The following is a 19,372-nucleotide window of genomic DNA, read 5'->3' on the forward strand; positions in this document are numbered from 1 at the left end:
CTGAAGTTCAGATCTTAATTATGTTAGTAAGTATCAATAGCTTTCATAGCTTACAAAATTACTATTACACAAAATTACTACTGCACACATGCACTCGATTTCAGATTTTCTGAATTTTTCTTTAGTGGTGGTTATACATAGGAGCTCCTTTGTGCTACTGTGTCTTTAGGTATGGTAAGTGGGCTACTCCTAATTTAAACATCAACATATCTTTATATCTTGCAAACAATTTGCCAGGAATTTGCAGGAAGAAAGACAAAGTTAGCTCTGAAATCTTTGGCCATACAGTTTCAAACAGTGTAACTCCATCCCTCGGTGAGTTCCAAACCTGCCCAAGAGCTGACTTTACACAATGCCAAAAAAAAAAAAAAAAGTTTTAATTGGAGGAGATAGTAAATCTAAACACCAGGATGTCTCTTTAAATGTATTTATTGAAATTTCTCTATTTCACAAATGACCTTCTGTGCCTGAAACACCATATGGATTATTTATGTACTCCTTGGTATTTACTCCGACTGGAGGCATAGTGTGACATAAGGGTTATGAGGATTAAAATTTACTTTCTTTGAGGCTAGAAATGAAGACAATGCAATATTTGTTCGACAGACAGAAATGTGTAATAAACAGGAAGGAATGAAGGGGACGTGTATGTCCTGGATGGTAAGATTTTTCAGAAGCACTACTCTGTCACCTTGTTGTTGAAGCTGAAGCTCTCCTGTCTGATTCAAGAACCACAACTAGAATTAAGCTCAACAAGATCTAGATCCTTACTTTACACAGCTGTGGCCTTCTGCACAGACTTGAGATTGAATCTGGCATGACCCTGCCTAGACTTGCAATGTTCCTGACAGAGTTTGGGGGGTGGTGGTCTGTCAGTGAAAGGAGGGTGGTGTGCACCTATCTTGGAAGAGCTCGCAGCAGATATGGGTGTGGAGAGTTTGTGAGTGCAAAGTGACTGTCCTCCCGTGGCCTGGGCTGGTCCTCAGGGACCACAAAAGTGAATTTCTGCAGGAGAGTGGTAAAGAAGAGAAAGAGCTCCATCCTGGCCAGCTGTTCTCCCAGACAGGCACGGCGACCTGCAAGAGAGGGAGGAGGAAGTGTCTGTCAAAGAGGGCAATAATCGATGCTGGAATTGCTGTGGGGGAGCTGATCACCCTCCAGCTGTGCTTCTGACTTGCAGCTGGATCCTTTCCTCAGATTTACCTGCTGAGAAGGGCAGGAAGGCCTCTGGTTTCACAAACTGCCCCTTTGCATCCAGGAAGTGTTCAGGGTAAAACTCGTTTGGCTTCTCCCAGACCGTCTCATCCTTCAGCACTGAAGACAAGTTGGTGATGATTGTCGTCCCCTGCACTCAAGAGGAAACAACTTAAGTGAGAACAGCAGCATTATCTTGGCACAACAGAGCAGTGCTGGTCCCTCTTTAGTCCCTGTCTGCCAACTAATAGCACCCATTTCCACTTCTGCATCTTATTTGAAGGTAAAACAGGGCCCTTTTCCAATGGCATTTGCTGCCTGCCCTACACTCTGAAGCACCTGAAATTTTGCAATTTGTAGCCTTACAAAGGCTGTAGTGTGCAAATGCCAGTTTCATGGTTATACAGTGGAACCAGCCTCTGCTTCTCAGATCCTCCTGACTTGTTTTATAGCTGCAGAGAAAAAGCTGACAGACTTCAAAGCCCAGCTTTTGCAGGGACCATGGAAAATCGCAAAGCTTTCCTGTTTCACCTGTCAAGGTTATAAATCAGAGGAGATACCACATGGCTACAAAAAAATTACAAAAATATCCCAGACTTGGGATAGCAGGGCAGCCGCTTGTCACAGCGAAACTGGTCTGAATGCCAATGGCATTTGAGTAGCTTCAGAGAGTAGAATTTAACTACTACCATCTCAGGAAAGCCAGTAAGCTAGTGTTCAGTGCCTCCAGAGAGCCTGTTAGGCTTCTTCTGACAGGCAGTGAATATCACGGCTCAGTGAGAGGAAAGGAAACCTTTGCACTGAGCTGCCACTGCAGTTGTGTTCCCACAGAACAAGTATAAGCCCAGAACACAGCTATGAAAGTCTGCCTGAATTTAGCATTTCAAAATGTCCTATTTTAGTCTTCAACAGTGACTGTAATTGGGGCTGGAAGTGCAATGCTGCAGGGATGGATGGGATCATGCCCACCCCATGCCCGGCATCTGCACAAGGAGAAGCTGCTGTGTTGCTTATCTGGTCACGGTCACCTTGGGAATAAAGAAGCCTTGCAACTCGGTGTCCCGGTACGTCCTGTGAGGTAGCCCAAAAGGAACAACATCCCCACAGCGCTGCACTTCATGGATCACAGCATTAGTGTAAGGCATGCTGGCTTGGTCTGTCATGGTGGGGGGTCTCGCTCTGCCAATCACTCTATCAATCTCTTCCTGGACCTTACCTGAAAGCAGAAGAGATAAAGAATTAGAGGACCCTTAGATAACCAGAAGTAGCTGGTACAAGCTGAAGGAAGTCTGGCTGCATGAGATTGTAAGCACTGAGTGGGAATACTACAAGCAGTTAGAAACAGAAACCAGAGGGAAGGCATTTTTTAGTTCACTGGTGACTCTGTATAACTGTTCTTTGCTCATAGTATCCTTATTAAGGCCTTGCCACTTGATATGCTACCTTACCCCTCCTCTATGCAGCTTGAAGGGTACCTGGTCAAGCAGCATTAGAGAATTTAAACCAATCAGGATCTATTCCAAATACTGGGAAAAGGTACACTGACCATGGCCATTCCCCAGGTGAAGCCCTCAAAATAAAGGCGAGAGAGAATTTGCCCTTCAAACTCCAGTCTTTTTATCATGGCTACTCCCCTGCCAAAACAGCTGTTTGGGAACTGTTTCTCCTGTGTTTCTGCTAGATCAACCATCACCAAAGCTGTTCCTCATTGCAAAATCCTTGAGGGAAAATGAGTTTTGAAGGGAAGAGGCTACACTTCTGTAAGTAAGTTTCTGACTTTGTATTTCTGGGTGGAGAAGCATGTACAGCAATGCCCAGTAGATAGTGGTGGAGGTGGTCTCAGAACCAGCTGTAAACAAGTCCAGGGTCACCAGACGAAGGTTGTTATTGTGGAAACCGTTCTCTTCAGCTGCTTTACCCTGTGGAGAGCAAAAAAGTGGGTGAGTGGAGCTGGGTATTTGCTAGGCAAGAAGAGCACTCCCCAGAGAAGTGCTGAGAAGCACTAGATCAATTTTTTAGCATGTGTTCCTCTTTTTGGGGGGGGAGTAGAGCACAGCACAAGCAACAGTCTGAGCATGACTGATATACTTTGTAACCCTGTTACCTCCTGTATTTGAAGGTCCTCAACCACTCCAATATACTCAGAGAAGAATGCTACTCCTGCCTTCAGGACAGAAGTAAACATCTTGTGATTTCAACTCAAACAGACAGCAGGCCCTTGCCACTCACAGTAATGTCTTCCCCCAGAGGAGGTGGAACACAGTTTTTCAGGTTTGATCAGATGATAAAAGCCACAGAGTTGAGAGGAAGCTGCATTGATGTGGCAAATGAAGAATTAGCATTATTTTGAGGGGGTTATCTCTAGCTATGCATTACAGATTCTTGCTGCTCCTACCCTGGTATTTTCCTACAATTGGGAAAAAAAAAAGGATCAGGGTTATCAGGTTAAAGGATTATTGCTTCCTACTAAATCTGCAACACCACTTTCAGCAAAACTGGTCTCTCATCCAAATGGTAATTGAACTCAAATTTGTTAGCATATGAGATATGACAAGCTCTCTGCATGAGTTCATCTGCTTGTCTTTTCTAATCCTCTTTACACTTCCCTTTCCTAGGGACTAGCTTCTGTTAAGTTATTCTCTATATTTAGATGCTGTTGTAATATGGATAGCAATTAATAATGCATTTAAGACTCAACTGTTATTCCAATAAAAGATCTCAGACAAGGGAGTTTGGGACGGACTTGGCCCAAGTTAACTCAGGAGAGGGATTTATCAGACTGGCTATCAAGTGATATTAGTGAACAGAAGAGAGATGTGACAAGAGGCAGCACCCACCCCCAGGCTGTCCTGCTCAGTGCAGAGTAACATGGGTCACGGGTCATGTTGTTCTGCCGATGGCCTGGAGGTACCTGACCCCCACAGCATGGCAGGGTTTGTTATGCAGAGCAGCAGCCCAGCCTGAGGACTTCAATAGGGGAAGTGATTTGCAAGCAGAATTTGCTAATATTGCTCATCTGGCACTTGAAATTTTTTGAATCCATGTGCAGAAACATATGGCTGATGGACAGGCTGACCCAAATATTTTTGTGCCTGACTGAATTCAAGGAAAGACTCCTTTTAATTTCAGTGAAGGTCAGATTTAGGCTTTCCTCTCAATCTAACAAACTAGTTCTTAGCAAGCAATTCAAAAATATATATCCCAAAGGAGACACTGGTTTCAAATCATATCTTGGTTTAAAGGCAGGCTACGGATGGGGCAATGACACCAAAAGTTAATCTGTTGCTCCAGTTTTTGACTGATTTTGAGGCATCAGTCTTTGATGCACTGGCATTACACAGAATCTTGCATGCTGACTTGTTCCCTGGTGCAAACTTAGGACATTCAGCAAATTCTCAATCACTGCCTTTTAGAAGTCTTCATATTTTTGTAGGCTGGAAAGAAGGAAGTTCCTAGATTCTGAAGGAAGTGTGAAGACAGAAAACAGAAGCAAGAACATCAGCAGATAACATGGTGTCTTTAGACAATAAAAGAGGTTCTGGCATGAAGAATACCTTTCTTTTCAAGACACAATGTGGAATAAAAAGTAGGAAATTAGTTGGTAAGAGGTTTTGTGCAGCTTTAGGAGGAAAGTCAGCTTCGCAAGCTTGAACAGGCAAAGAAACTACTTCTGACCCCAGAGGGTCTGCTAGTATCACCCTACCTTCTCCATTTCCTTTAAAAACACATCTGTGATATCTCGAGTGCAAGCAGGGTCCCACGTCTTCCTATGCTTATCTATGGCCACATCGATGAAGTCCATTAACTCCTTTTGTGCTCGAAAGGCTTTCTGTGGCACTCCAGGGATCCGCACCAAAATGGGCACCACGTTAAAAAGCTGGGGTGTGAGAACCAGAGAGAGAGAGAGAGAGAGAGAAAGAAAGAGAGAAGAGATATTACATGATGCAAAAAAAGAAAAATGATGAAAACACAATTCTCTCAAGCAATAGAGGGCAGCTTCTTACAGCTTGTGGTTTACCTGAGGCAGGAATCCAGTTTCTTCATCCAAGGAATTTTGAAATAGCTGTGACAGCTTCTTGAATGTCTCATCACCGTAGTCAAAACGGTCTCCAAAGACAATGCTGCAGATCATGTTGCAGACAGCATTCTTTAAGGGAACTTGTATATCAAAAGATTTACCTGAAAATGGAAATGGAGACCAAACCATGAAGCTCAGCAGCACCAAACTGTTGGACCTCATCTGTCAGCCATGAGAATACACAAATGCCACCTTGATGACACCAGGAGGAAAAGGCCCCAAACCACTCAAAGCATCACACTGTGAAATGAAGATCATCTCATTCTTATTACTATTTGGTTGATCTAGGTTTAAAGAAGAAAACTCCCAAGAAAAACTGAGCTGCGGGGCTGTACTGTGACTTGATAGGTAATACTGTGTTCCGTGTCTGGATGACAGCCTGTGAACTCTCAGCTGCACTTTATTGCATGTGATAATATCAATATGTTCCATGAAACTTCACAAGTTAGAGTTACTGAGCTTTGGGAATAATTCTATTTTACCTCTCTATTTCTAAATTCCTATTTGTTTACCGTTTCAAAGGGATTAGTGTTACAGTAGCCCCACTATGTAAAGCAGAAGTGGCTCCAAGGGGGGCACACAGACTAGAAACACTACATTTGCATGGGAAGAGAGCACTGCATGCAAACAGGAGTGGCTATAGTATTACTTCTCTCTGCATCACTGTATTGCCTTTTTCTGTGATTTCCCCATCCTTGTGGATGTCACAAACCTTCTTCAGACATGATTTCAGAACAAAGAAATCCAGCTTCCTCTACCACGTGCTCCTCCAGTGATTTCTTTCCCATCCCAAAGTTCCTCAGTGTAGAGAGTGTGAATCTCCTTAGTTCCTTCCAGACGTGCCCGTATCTTGCTACAACAATCCCTGGAATTGTAGATGAGCAAGAACTGTCAGATATCTGACTTGTACATCAAGTGAATTTTGCTAGAGAACAGCAGTTGTGAGTTTGGAGGTACAGGTCTGTATGGATAGATGAAACAGTCTGACCTTGTGCAGCTTGTTCAGACAGTAATTCTGAAATGGATCACTGCACCTTCTACTGCCTGTGCATGGCTGGCAAAGGTGCAGGGGGATTCAATGGGAGCAAAAAGGCTGCTAAGGATAAAGGAATCAACCCTCCAAACCGTTCAGCATTGTTCCCATAGCTTGTGTGAACTGGGTAGCAGCTTGTGCCACCACACAGGAGCTAAGGATGTGATGTGGGCAGGATGCAGGAAAATACTCTGTCTTGAATGAAAGTCACCATGTTTTTTTGCAACAACTTACATGTACCATTTTGCATAAGCACTTTGTCTTACATAAGCACCATAAGCACTTATTTGTGGATGTTGGGAGCTGACAGAAAGGTTGTACCACTTCTGGTGTCCTCACACAGCTGAAGAAGTGTGTGCTTGCTGGAGCTGTACTACAACCACAAAGGGGAGCCCCCATTTAATCAAATCTGAGTTGGTCACTCAGGGTGACCAACATGCAAGGGTGCCAGACATGCAAGGAGTATAACCAGGGGGACACACAAAGGTGCACTGCACTGAGAAAGTCTTGCCTCAATCCTTCTCATGCTAGTGCCATCAAGGAATGTCCATTTTCACGGGACTTGCCTTCAGAATTTTCTCCATAGCCTATGTGTTCATATATTGGAAAGGGCGGCCGGTCAGCAAAGTCTTCTGATTTGTGGACCAGGGCTTCCTTCACTGTTTTATACCCATTCAGCACTACCACGTTGGTCCAGCAGTTCTGGAGACTGAAGATGTTTCCAAACTTCTTCTGGAGCTGCCAGGATAGAAAAGCATGTCCCTGAAAATGAGCTGAGTGTAACGACAGAAATATCACCATATCCTTCCTGAGGGCATTTACTACTGAGTGAACTTTGAGGTACTTTTATTCAGAGATCTTCAGCTGAGTTTTGACCTTGATCTTTGCAGTGCAACAGCTCCAAACAGTGCCAAGCAGCAGCTGAGGCAGGGATCAATGCCCTGAAAGTGGAAAAAATTAGAATACACCTATCCTGGCCAAACTATTGTCATGATCATTGTGCAAGTACTTATAATTTTGTCAAGAACCTTTGTGGGGATGTTTAAAGACTGCATGCTCAATAATGAATTATTTCCTAATGTTTCTATTTATTTTGATCTGAAAGAATAAGTAAATTCTGAGTTTGTCTACTTCTGCTGAAGGAAATATGGATAATAAGGTGATACGTAATTTCTGTTTAAAGATGCATTTGTACCTAAAGATCTACCCAGAGCCAGGTTTCCAGAAACATAGCTGGGAAAGGCAATTCCACACTGGAGTTCCAGGTCAACTTTCTCCCTAAAAGGAGTGTACACATCTAGTACAACTGGTAACTGGTACACACCCTACATCTGCTGTGATCTGTGAGCCTCATAAAACTGAATCAGGATGGCTGCACAGGTAATCCTGTCAGCCATACACTCACCATGGGAGCTGGCCATGGAGCAAAGCCTTCTCCAGATAGACAAGCCATTCAACAGGACATGGACTCCTGGGAAGGCAGGTCAAAGCTCCCCTGCTAGTCAGGAGCACTGAGCGAAGCTCAGAAGCACATTGTTAAAAACAGTGCAAGAGTAGCAATACCCCTGTTGTAGTTTGAGAAGAAATGAGTTTTTTTGAGATAATGTAATCAAACCAATAAGTGTTCAAATTTTAATATTAGCACCTAGTTTGTCCACTGAGAGCATAGATACGCCTCTGAGAATACAGAGAGTTAAAAGCTGTGAACTCCCGGGGGAAGCTCTCTTAAGTTCCAGTTCGTAAAGACAGCAAACGTCCCCTACCCAGCTCCAAGCTGGGCGGGGGGGAGGGGAGGCCATGCAGCCAGGAGAAGTAAGCCAAGCCTGAGACAGAAAGAAAGAGGCCTCTGCGAGATCGAAGAATAGAAGAGCACTGCGAAGCTTCAAGCAGCCATTCCCCTCCCCCCCACCCCGGAGGGAGAGAGAGAAAGAAAACCTGTACCTGTGATAGCGCAGCCAGCGTGAAAGAAAAAGAAGAGTGCCCAGCAGAGCAGCCAGCCATAAGAGTTCATAAACCAGCAGAACCTGAGACTTTTAACCCTTCTTGTAAATAATAAAAACCTTGCAAATGCTAATTTCTCCTAGAGTTGATGAAATAGAATTTGAAATAGCAAAAAACAAACAAGTGTGATACAAGTTTGTGCAAGTGAAAAATGTTGAAAAAAGCTGAGAAAAATCCTAAGTGAAAAGAGATAATAGAGTAACCTTTAACTAGACTTTTCTTCTATTGCCATAAGCAAAACCACTTGTGTTCCTGTAACACAAAGACTGCATTTAAAAAGAAACAATAGCTCAGAGCCAAAAGAGTACAGTAATGTAAAAGAGTGCATAAACAGAGACGACAAGTGAAAAAAGTAAATGCCCTCCATCTTCAGAGAAGAAGAAAAAATAAAATAATCTCTGTTCAAGAAACCCCTCGGCCCCAAAGAGTGAAATTTGAGAGAGACAAGTGTCCCAAAAGAGAGAGACTATACTCTTTTTAAAACTAGACAAAGCATCCTTAAAAAAAAAAACCCTAGAAGCAACTCTAGTCCATGTGCAGTAGTGAGAGCACTAGACATAGAAAAAAAATATCACAATAGCAAATGTTCTCCGGGCAGTGCCACATGTGACATAAAAACACAAAAAATTTGGACTGTTTCCTGAAAAAGTCTGTAGTGCAAGAAAAACTCCTCTCTTCTCAAAAAAATTAAAAATTAATTATCTGAAGAGTAGTAATAGACTGAGAGTGAGTAATCTAAAAAATAATAACTGAATTAAAAATCCAAAGTTTTGTTTTACTGTAATGTATTAGAAATCTAATAAGAAGAGAAAGAAAAAATTTAAAAAGTTTTCATCGTGTGTTCTGTGTGTTTCTCTTATAGTCCTAAGTTAATAAAGTTTTTTTTTCCTTTCATTCTTAAACTAAAACCTGCTCTGCTCTGTCTCTAATCACATCTCACAGTAAATACCAAAAAAAAAGTATTTTCATAAAAGCACTAGCACTGTGCCAAGCTCAAACCATAACAACCCCACAGTTTTCTCCTACTTTTTTTTCCTGTCTTTTTTTCTTTGTTTAAAAGGTAAGATTCTTGATTTCTGCACTGTAGCATTGCAGGGAATTGAAGTACTTAATACTGTATTTGCAGTAGGGTTGAAAAGGGAATTAGCACTTCATTGACATCATTAAATACATCATTAAAAATGATTCCTGGTCAAGATTGTGGTTAGCATAACCCTGATATATGATTTGAAAATGGGAAGCTTTTGGACTACATGCAAGCAAATCATACAAATGCTAAATTTAGTTTCTCCACTTGCAGGTTTTGGACAGGCAGTTGAACTAGAAAAGAGGCCTTTAGAGTTTTCAAGCTGAACACAAAACACCCCTGGTTTATCTGCTGCAGGCTGTCAAAGCCCTGCTTTCCCTTTGAGAAAAGGTAAGCCCTGACTTTGAATAGGAACCTACTGAGATTTTGGGCATTGCTGCAGGGGCAAATCCCACAAGCTGGTCTCTTTAACTGAAACTGTCACATGCCTGCAGGCATTCTTCAGTAACTCCCAGGAAAGCCTGCCAGTCCTGCAGCCTCATTCCCAGGCTACAGATATTTGTTTGTCTTCCCTTGTTTGCACAACCTCCTGCTCCTTTGCCTCCAGGCCTGCCCACATGTCAGACTGGAAGCCAGCTCTACAGCAGCACCTCTCACTGGGGGCACAGCAGTGGTGTCCCACTGAGCTCATACAGAGATGGGGAGATAGAGGTAGGGAAGTGTTGGTGCATGATTATGCCAGGTCAGTGTCCTTGAGCAGTGACTTGCTTCATCCTGGACTTTGGAGAGGGCGGTGATACTGAAGTTGGCCAACAATAAACTTTCTAACGTAATTTGAAGTATTAGAAAGCAGGTATGCTTTATTGTAGCACTGGACTCCTCTAATAGAATGAGTGTTATGAAATACCCTTTACAACAGGGTATTTATTCCATCATGATCATACGTATTCATAGCAGCTATTACATAGACATCACTTTTCCTAGGACTTACCTGCACACATCTGCCTCCTACTGGAAGTCCTTTCATGGTCCTAGAGGGTCATTGAAAGCTGTCTCTGGGAGTCAGACTCGCTGAGTGCTTCAATATTACCGGTGACCTTCCCTTGAACTTTTTTCTTGGTCATGTGCTCTTGTTTCTTGTCACATACCTTGCCAAAATACCCACTATATTCCTCATTATCTGTTTATCCAGCTATGTTTATCATCCTGTGTGCATACTTTTACATTCTTTTACCTTTTTTTGGTAGTTAGTCTTAAAGCTCTATCTAGCAACTTCAGGGGAAAGGAAAAATCCTGTTCTCTGGGTTAGGTACCTGTAGCTGATGCCAGGGTGTGACCCACCCCTCCTGGGCCCACGGTGGATTGTATGTGGAGTATTTTGCCCAGGGGCTGCCACTCACCTGGCTGAAGGAGCGGTGGGGGTTGTGGAAGTCGACAGAGAACATGGTCCCGAAGAATGGCAGCGAGGCTGGGCCCGGCGGGTAACGGCTCCACTTCTTTCTGCGCTTCATGAAGTCAAGCAGTAAAGCAAACACTGTAAGAAAAATTCCCAGTATGGAGATGTTACTCCAGATGGATGACAGCTGGGACCCCAGCCACAGGAGCAATGCCATTTTAGCCTGTCTACTCCTTGTTCTTCCTTTCTTGATCCAAGACTGTCGCTGCCTCCTTTTGCCTTTCCTCTTCTCCTCTCTCGCTTTCTTGTCCTGACAGCTGCCCCTTTCTCCTTGCTTCCTCCTCTTCCCCACACTGCCTTTTTCTGCTGCTCCTCTCTCCCAGCACTTGCTGGCTTTTGAAATGAATCTTGGCTCTATCTCTAAGCTCCTCCTCTGCTCGGTTCAGCCTTAGGGGAGGGGTGATGAGTGTCGTCCCTCCTCCTCCTCCCCCTCTTCTTCTTTCAAGACCAGAGCTCAGAGACCTCTGTTGCCGCTGAAAGTAGCGGCTGGTGCTAACAATGCCCTCAGTGGGGCAGGGCTGGGTGAGCCCTGGGTGTTAGGGTGCCTTCTCTCACAGACAAGGAGAAGTTCACAAGCAGCCAGTGTTGCTGCATTCTCATGGGGCAATTTGGAAAAAGGTTGTTTAAATGTGTGTCACCTTCTTGTTAGTACAGGCAAGTCAAGGAAGAAGCAGCTCCTAAACACAGATCATACAGGTTTCTGTTTGCAGGTTAAGGATAGGTTCCACTGGAACTTGAGAAAGTTCATGTTAGATCAAACATTCCCTTACAGAAAGCACTTACTACAGAAATAAGCTTAAAACAGTCCCCTGTGATTTTAAAATAATTTATGTTTCTAGGATTAAAAATTTTTATCAAGCTTCAAGTGTCAGTCAGCACAATGACCTCGGCTTTTGTAGAACACAGCTCAGCTACAAGAAGAAGTCACATGTATTACAAGGTGCCTCAAATATCCAGCCTTTGGGGCAGTGGTAATGCCAACACAATTATGGAGTTAGTCAAAGTATTTCCTAAAGCAGCCTGCTGTGAGCTCCTGGCATCCCTGCCACTGGAGATCAGTAATAACCCTTGCTCTTGGGACTGTCAGCTCTAGATAAAAAAGAAGCAGTAAACCCATCACAGCTTGATCTGTGATCCCAGTGTGATCAGAGGAAAGACTCTTAATGGAATAGTTGCTGCAGCAGTGGTGGAGAGCTCAGGCTGCAAGACAATGCACCTGCAAGTGCTGTGCAGGCAGCTCTGGTGTGAAGCCAGTGCCAGGTGAGGCACTTCCATGCTCATTATCTGTGTGCTGACCTTATCTTGCTCAAGTCTCCACAGCAGAATCCTGTTTTGAAGGCATCATGACTCAGGGTTCAGGGTTTGTCACAAGTAGTTTGAAACAAACATGTAGAATGGGAAACAGTTGGGGAGATTACCAGCTCCCAGACCACTGCAGAATTGTGATTTCTTTTGTGTTACAGAGACATGCCAGGGCAGGTCACACACCTGGAGAGCCGCCCCAATGGGCACAGTGTCTTCAGGAAGGACAGGCTGGAAGTAGTGAGGAGGAGTTGTGTGCTGTGTAGAGGAATGCCCAGAATTTGCCCATTTGCCCATGGGAGAGGTGATGGGCCATCTGAGTGTCTGTGGACAAGGAGAAGTTGGCAAAGTGCTATGGGCAGTGCTGGGCCAGACACTCACTACAGACTTCTTGGGAAAGGAGAGGAAGTCAATAGAGCCATCCCACACAATCAGGTCTCAAGGCTAACTCACTGTGGGCCTTAACTGAAGGGCTGCGTGGTCAGGCACAATCTGGGAGGCTTCTTGAGTGTGCTCAAGACAGCTTCATGGCACAGGTGATTGAAAAGACAACAGAAGGTTCGTTGTTCACAAAACAGGAAGAATTGGTTCAGGATATGATGGTCAAGAACAAGTTTGCCTGCAGCAACCATGAAACTGTAAAATACTAAATCCTGCAAGAAATCAGCAGTACAAACAGCATTACTGCCCTTACATGCAGGAGAACAGGTTTCATTTCATCCAGGAATCTCCTTGAGAGAATCCCAAAGGGAGCTGTCCTGGAGAGTGAAGGGGCTCAGGAGAGCTAGTTGTTCTTTGAGGGCAACCTCCTCAAAGCATGTGATCACTGTGTCTGATTTATTTCTGAACACTGCAAAGCCTTTAACACCATTTTCTACAGTACCATTTTGGCTAAATCCATGATATAAAGACTGGCAGAGTAGCTGATAAAGTGGGTGGATGACTGTTCAGATTGTGGGGCTGAAAGAAGTGGAACCAACAGTACAGAGTCCAGCTGGGGGACGATCACCGGTGATGTCCTGTAGGTGTTTATACTTGGGCTGATAAAGTTTAGTTTATTAATAACATGGCTGATGGGACAGAGAGCACTCTTGGAAAGTCTGGCCTGGGAGAGCTGCCAGAGCTGAACTCTGTTTACAGTGTAGCCTGGGAGCTTGTTGGCTTTTGAGTACCCTCCACATTTCAAACAGCTCTAGTGTGAGGTCCCAGGAGACAGAGCTGCCTGCAACAGTTCCCTACTCAGTGGGCTGGCTTGAGCAGGAGATGGCTGAATGGTAAAAGGTGATCAAGGGCTTCCTCCCACATTGATTTTTCTGACACATGCACTCAGATGACAGAGGAAAGATGGGAAATGTGGCCCCAAGAATGTCAGTGGACATTTCCTCATCACCCCACCAGTAAAAGGACGCTACCTTGCCTGTTTCACTTTATTTTGAGCTTGACCTTTATGAACTTCAGCTGAAAAATATTCACCTAGGTCCTTTCAGTTTTACTTACCCTGGCTAGAGCCAAAGGCTGTTGGACTCCCATCATTCACCTGTGGGCTCTAACAAGGATAGTTGATCAGAATTCAGGAAGTGGATTTAATTCTAATGAACACCACCCTGGAAGGCCATCAGAATAGGAACTCTCCAGCTACTCTGCTTCCTGTGGCTCAGCCTTGACATAAAGTGACAAAGCTGCAACCTGAGAAATGCAGCAGCTTAAGAAAAAACACCCTGCACTGATACTGACTTCCCAATTGACATCTTTCCAAAAGGTCACTTGGTAAATGATCCTTTCCTGCAAACTTGACAGCTCCTCCACTTTTGGCTAGTAGCATGGATGGCCAGTCCTGCAAAGGAGTGGAACAAGTGCTATAGCTTCATAATTGCAAAAGAACAGTTTTCAAAGCCAGCAAAGAAACAATAGACAACAAATCTCTTTCTCACAGAGAGAAAGAGAAAAGGGTCATTACTCTTCTGAAGAATGGAAGCTGTTCATTTGCATTTCTTTTCAATAAAGTAATATTTTGAACAATTTTCAAGTCAGGGAAAAAACCCTCCAAATCCATACATATTAATTTTAGCTAACTGCTGCCCAGCTGTGCTGGCTGTATGTCTTTCACCATGCACAGTCAATTTAGAGATGAGCAAAGTGGAATTAGAGAAGTTGCATGCAGACATTACTATTCTTTGAGTGAAGGCACTGAAATACAAACAGAAAGGCAGCTTTAAGAAAAAACTTCTTGCAAAACAAAGCACCCAGAAGCAAGATAATGCAGGAGTTGGGATTTGAAAAAAAATTTAGGCACTTTTAGTTGAGCCTTTTTGTCCATATTGTCCATAAGATCATATTTAATTATAATTACATACTATATTTCCTTTTTGAAGGACCCTCCCTCTGTTCAGTGCACAGAATAGATGATGATCATTTACTAACCTGGTTTTAATTACAGCATATATCTTCAAAGTCTACTTTGCCACCTACTGTTCACACCCTGCCCATAAAGCTGGTTTAGATGGGCTTGTCCACAGTGGTCATTAGTGCCTGCATGGGTGAGGAGCAGGTAGTCATTTGTCCCCAAAGCATCCCTCAGAGATGCCACCAATGAAGGTAAATGACCTTCTAAGTGTTGGAACTGAGTGTAAAAGTCTAGAAGGTGCCACACACAGCTGTCCACAGCACATGCCCAGCTCCCAGGCTGAGGCTGCAAGCAGCTTCTGCAGATCTTCCTGCAGGACCACAGCTTTGGCACCGTGGTCATGGAGGTCACAGATTAGTGCCTGGCTAAGAAACCTGCTGTTTCAGTAATTACCCAGCACCACATACTTCTCTCTTCACAACGGTGGGGTGAAACCCTTCCAATGGCCAAAGAAACACTTCTCCTTCCCTCCCTCTTTGCTTCAAGTCTGGAGCCAGCCAGGAAGCACTGGTCACATAGCATGAATAGTCCCATGAGCTTTCAGAAATTTTTTGTCCAAATCCCAGCAGGCTGACTGCTTGTCGCTTAACACCTCAGATGTAGATGGACACCAACCTCAGCAATTTTTTTCTCTGGAGAAGCAAAGTCTCTTGCAACAACATTGGTTAGTATGAAGCCTGCTGCTCTCATTCCCTGGGTATCCATCTCCCAGGCTACAGCAGAACTGGGGCTGGTGAAGATCCCAGAAACTTTTCCTCTTTGGTGGCCTCTTCTAAGGCAAAAAACCCATGGTCTCCCACCTAGTCCCAGACTTCTTTTTGATCCTTCCTCCACCTCCTTTTTTCAGCACACAATGTCTCTTTTGCCTGTTATGCTTTCACTCAGATGCCTTCCCCCCAACCATTTTGGTGCTGGAAGGGGCAAGGGGTGCATGGCAGAGACCAGCTTCACACTTGTCATTTGCCCTTAGCGGCCCCTTGCAGGCAGCAAGGCAGCAATAACCAACACCTGCTCCACTCAGACAGGGGAATTTTAGATGAAAAACTGAGAGCTCTATCAGGTGCATGCAAACTGGGTTTTCAAGTGCTTGTAGTGGAGCCAAGTTTGAGCACAGTTTTAGAGAGCTGCTGCAATGTGTCTTCCTAACAGAAAGCTGCCTCTTGCCAAATTTTGCCTGTAATGATTCAGAGCATTTAACTGAGACAGGAAAATAGCACCAGAAATTTTTCTAATGGGTTAGGAGAAGGTCAGATAAACAATGGATTTCTAAGAACGATGTCAACTGTTAGAAAGGCACGAATAAACTTTTGGCTGAATGTTCCCAAACAAATTTAGCCTGAAGCACAACCCCAACTCTGGAAATTTTAGTCTCAGCTGGTTCATTGTGACTTTCTTGGCCTTCAGATGGGGATTTTAAACATTAGAAGTACTTCTACAGCCTTAAGATGGACTGTGCTAACAGCTTGTTCATAATAAAGCAGTCAGCAGAGCTGAAATAGCCCAGTCTTTCATAGTTACTGTTACTATGACTTACTGCCAGCCTTCCCACATTGCAAAGAAATCTGTTCTTCAGGCTTTTCTTCCTTAAATTCCCCATGGCTTTCTACTCTTTTCCCCTATATCAATCACACCAGTTCACTTATCACTAAAGTGAGTTGTAGTTGAACTTTACTTCTTTCACCCATCCCTGCCCACGTCATTACCCCTCATGCCATCCCATCCCCATGCATGTCCCTTGCCCTGAAAGAACAATGACTCTAAACTTAGTGCCAAAAGCAAAGCATGTCTTGGGCCCCATCTTCCACCTCAGAGAGACAACTCTGTGCTGGTGCTGGAAGATGTCAAAGAGACAGGCTCCAGTGCTGCTGTGAGCAGTCTGGCAGAGTGAGCTGTGCAGTTGCTGCAAACATCAACATCTGGATGAATAAAGCAGCCACTGAGATGAAGTCACCCTTAGAAAAGCCTTGGACAGTGAGGGGTGAAAAATGAAAATAATAAGGGCAGAATGGCTTTATTTTGACTTGACATTTCACAGAGCTTGAGATGATCCAGGACTGAGCTCACATGTACATGTAACGCTGCCCAGCAATGGCTTCACCAGCTCAGTCAGCCCAAAGCTGTGGTTATGGGCCCTAACCACAGCATCCTCGTCATGTTAACTGGGGTTAAGCAGAGATCACAGCAAGCTGGCTTGGGTTTAATGGCCAAATTCAGTTCTCTCACAGAGAGAACTGAATTACTTTAATCTGAGTTAGCCAAATAGCGCTATTGCACGTGCAATTTCTGAATCAAGGGGCTGCTTTGCACGGGTTGTGGTTCCAGCACTGGTCCAAAATGCCTCCTGAAGATTCCATTAAACCTCTGTGATGTGTCTGAGCTCTGGGAAGATTCAGAAAATGACTGGCAGCAGTTGCCTTGATTCACACTATCTTGTGAAACTGTCAGAAAAACATGGCTTACGCCCCCAATACCATAGGCTGTTGATTTCTCTCAGCTGCTGGTTTTGGTTTCCTGCTTTTTAAGCTTCTCAGGAGCTGTGAATATCTTGCTATTCTTTTCATTTTTGGTTTAGTACTGATACCTTGGGGTTTTTCTTTGCTGTAATGAGAGCATCCTGGGGAATTCAAGACACAGTTACTGGCTAAAACCCTGTAAATTTTTTTTCCTCATAAGAGATACGTTTAAGTCCACACAGAAAAACTCATCCTATTTTTCTAAAGTGTGAGATCAACAGACACCTTTGGAAAGAATGGTGTAATTAAATCCATGTTTTGGAAGCCAGACAGACAAAAGCATCTTGGTTTAGTTTCTGCCATTGATTTGCCCTGTGGCACTGAGTTATGGCACTGCCCAATTTATAATAATTTCATTTGCTTATATTTTTCTTGAACTTCTTGAGTTGGAGATGTCCTGGTTGTGATTTGTGCATATTTCAATTGTGCCATTTAGTACCAGAATATGGTAAACTTTTAACAGCTTTCCTCTCTACAAATTTGTATATGAAGCCTACGGATCCATGTATGTAATGGAAAATGCAGACAGCAACAGAAAACTTGCTTTGCAAACCAGCAGATTGCTGTTGGAAGACACTTCTCAGAGACCTCTGGATCAATGCAGAATGCATTTTAAGATTCTTTTTTCTGTGTTTTCTATGGCTTCAATTAGCCTGGCACAAATAATCTCCTATTCCATTAATGTCATCCTGGTATGACTCTTCTGCTTAAGAGTTCTGAAGTTGCCAGAACAACAACATGGACTTGCCAGGGCACAGAGCTGGGCTTTCTCATAACTGCCTGGGAAATACTGAATACCTGGTTTAAATATTAGTATTTTGTAAGGAAAGAGCACTATGTATCCCAGCACTAACCTTCCCAAAGCAATGTTCATGAACCCAACATGCAGAAAATGGAAAAAGGCTAATACTTCTACCATATACATTTCTGGGAACATGGACAGCAGAGAGTAGATGTTGTGTCAGATCATTTTCCTGGGTTTAGGATTTTCTTTGCACTCAGATACCATAATGATAAATGTAACTACATTTCTCCAGACATTAGATTATATAGGTGATTTATATGTCCATCCTCAAATGGAAGGTATAATAACTTAGCAATGCTGAAAATTTGTTACCAGTAAAGCTGCTATTAAATACATCTTTCTTCTGTTTAAACTTTTCAAGCAAATACTTGAGACTAGCTTCCAGTTAAATTCTTCAAGTTTTGCTGTTTACTCAGTGCTTTATGTATTAGAAGTAATGACACTCTGTTTTTAAGATATTGTTTTTGTAAATATACACTGAAGTGTAATATAAACATAAGGAGTCTCTCTCAACTCAAAGTGGCTTAATACACTAAATTATTTTCAGAGAACATTGCAGAATTTGAGAACAAAATAACATCTACCTTTCTGTATTTATGGGAATAAACAAAGGAATGGTACATGGAATGTCTTGAGGCAGGTCCAGTAGAAACCCAGAATGGAATTTGGGCGCAGAGATCAAAAGTTCAAAGTCTGGAGGCATAACTGATGCTGAGCTTACCACGTAAGCATGTACTTGGTTCTCCACTGTACTTTGATTCTCTCGGATTCTGTGAAGGTTAATATCGACACAGTAATTTTGATAATTATTTCATGCTTGGTCTGTTCCATATCTAGAAACTAGACTTCACTTTATTAAAGTCTTCAGAGAGGTTTATTATATTAGGAAATTTCAAACCGTGTGGGAAATGGAGGCTGATTTAAGAACCTTGTGAGGTTTGGTAAGAGCTATTGCTTTTTGAAAAGAATATAGAAAGAAGAGGCTCTGCCCCACATTCTCTAGAAAGCCTGAGTAGATAGTGAACTTTCCTTCCCCCAAGTGAGAATACAAAGTTGAAAGAATTCCTCAGCATGACAGGGAATCAAACTAGAGCTTCCATCTGTTAGAACGGTGGCCTAGCTACCCGACCTTGGCTGCATAGTTTAATGAGATGTATTAACTGTGCTTTGGAGGTAGTACCACTGTACAGAAAAGAAAAAGTTTTATTTCATCATATCTCCTTTCCAGAGTGTTTGTTAGAATTTGTTCTTTGGTTTCAAGGTTTCAATGAGGATCTGTTGGGCAAGCTTCACTTCATTTCCCTGCACTTCAGGTCATCCTAGTCACTTTTATTGCTTTCAATTTGTTTCAGAATTTTCTCTCTTCTTTTAGCATTTCATTCCTTCAATTTCTTCTCCTGTCTCTTTGTTTACCTTTTTTCCCTAATTTTGGGACATAAGGTGCAGTGTAAGAAGCAAAACTTGCCAAAATTATACTCATTGAAAATTATACTGATTGAAATCCTGAAATCAGAGAATGACATGAATGGACAGGAGAAGAAAGGGATGAAATGAAGTGC

The 19,372-nt window shown here is 43.1% G+C and overlaps 1 protein-coding gene across 1 annotated transcript; it reads right to left on the minus strand.

The window, feature by feature from the left end:
* Positions 1–413: 413 nt before the first annotated feature.
* On the minus strand, positions 414–11,150 carry LOC132327389 (cytochrome P450 2D14). Its single transcript, XM_059846554.1, has 9 exons — positions 10,734–11,150; positions 6,872–7,043; positions 5,985–6,137; positions 5,213–5,373; positions 4,898–5,071; positions 2,972–3,113; positions 2,223–2,410; positions 1,204–1,345; positions 414–1,076 (listed from the first exon to the last, which is right to left on the minus strand). The coding sequence occupies exons 1-9, from the start codon at positions 10,944–10,946 to the stop codon at positions 898–900; spliced, it is 1,524 nt and encodes a 507-aa protein (XP_059702537.1). The 5' UTR covers positions 10,947–11,150; the 3' UTR covers positions 414–897.
* Positions 11,151–19,372: the final 8,222 nt, after the last annotated feature.

The sequence above is a fragment of the Haemorhous mexicanus genome, chromosome 5, assembly GCF_027477595.1.
Source record: "Haemorhous mexicanus isolate bHaeMex1 chromosome 5, bHaeMex1.pri, whole genome shotgun sequence".
Lineage (NCBI taxonomy): Eukaryota > Metazoa > Chordata > Aves > Passeriformes > Fringillidae > Haemorhous > Haemorhous mexicanus.

Excerpts from the sequence above, each read along its gene's own strand:
- LOC132327389 (XM_059846554.1), bottom strand. The coding sequence starts at position 10,946 with ATGGCATTGCTCCTGTGGCTGGGGTCCCAGCTGTCATCCATCTGGAGT. Across the intron at positions 6,138-6,871 it reads CTATGGAGAAAATTCTGAAG|GGATTGTTGTAGCAAGATAC; the intron begins GCAAGTCCCGTG and ends CTACAATTCCAG. Across the intron at positions 1,346-2,222 it reads AAGGCTTCTTTATTCCCAAG|GGGACGACAATCATCACCAA; the intron begins GTGACCGTGACC and ends TCTTGAGTGCAG.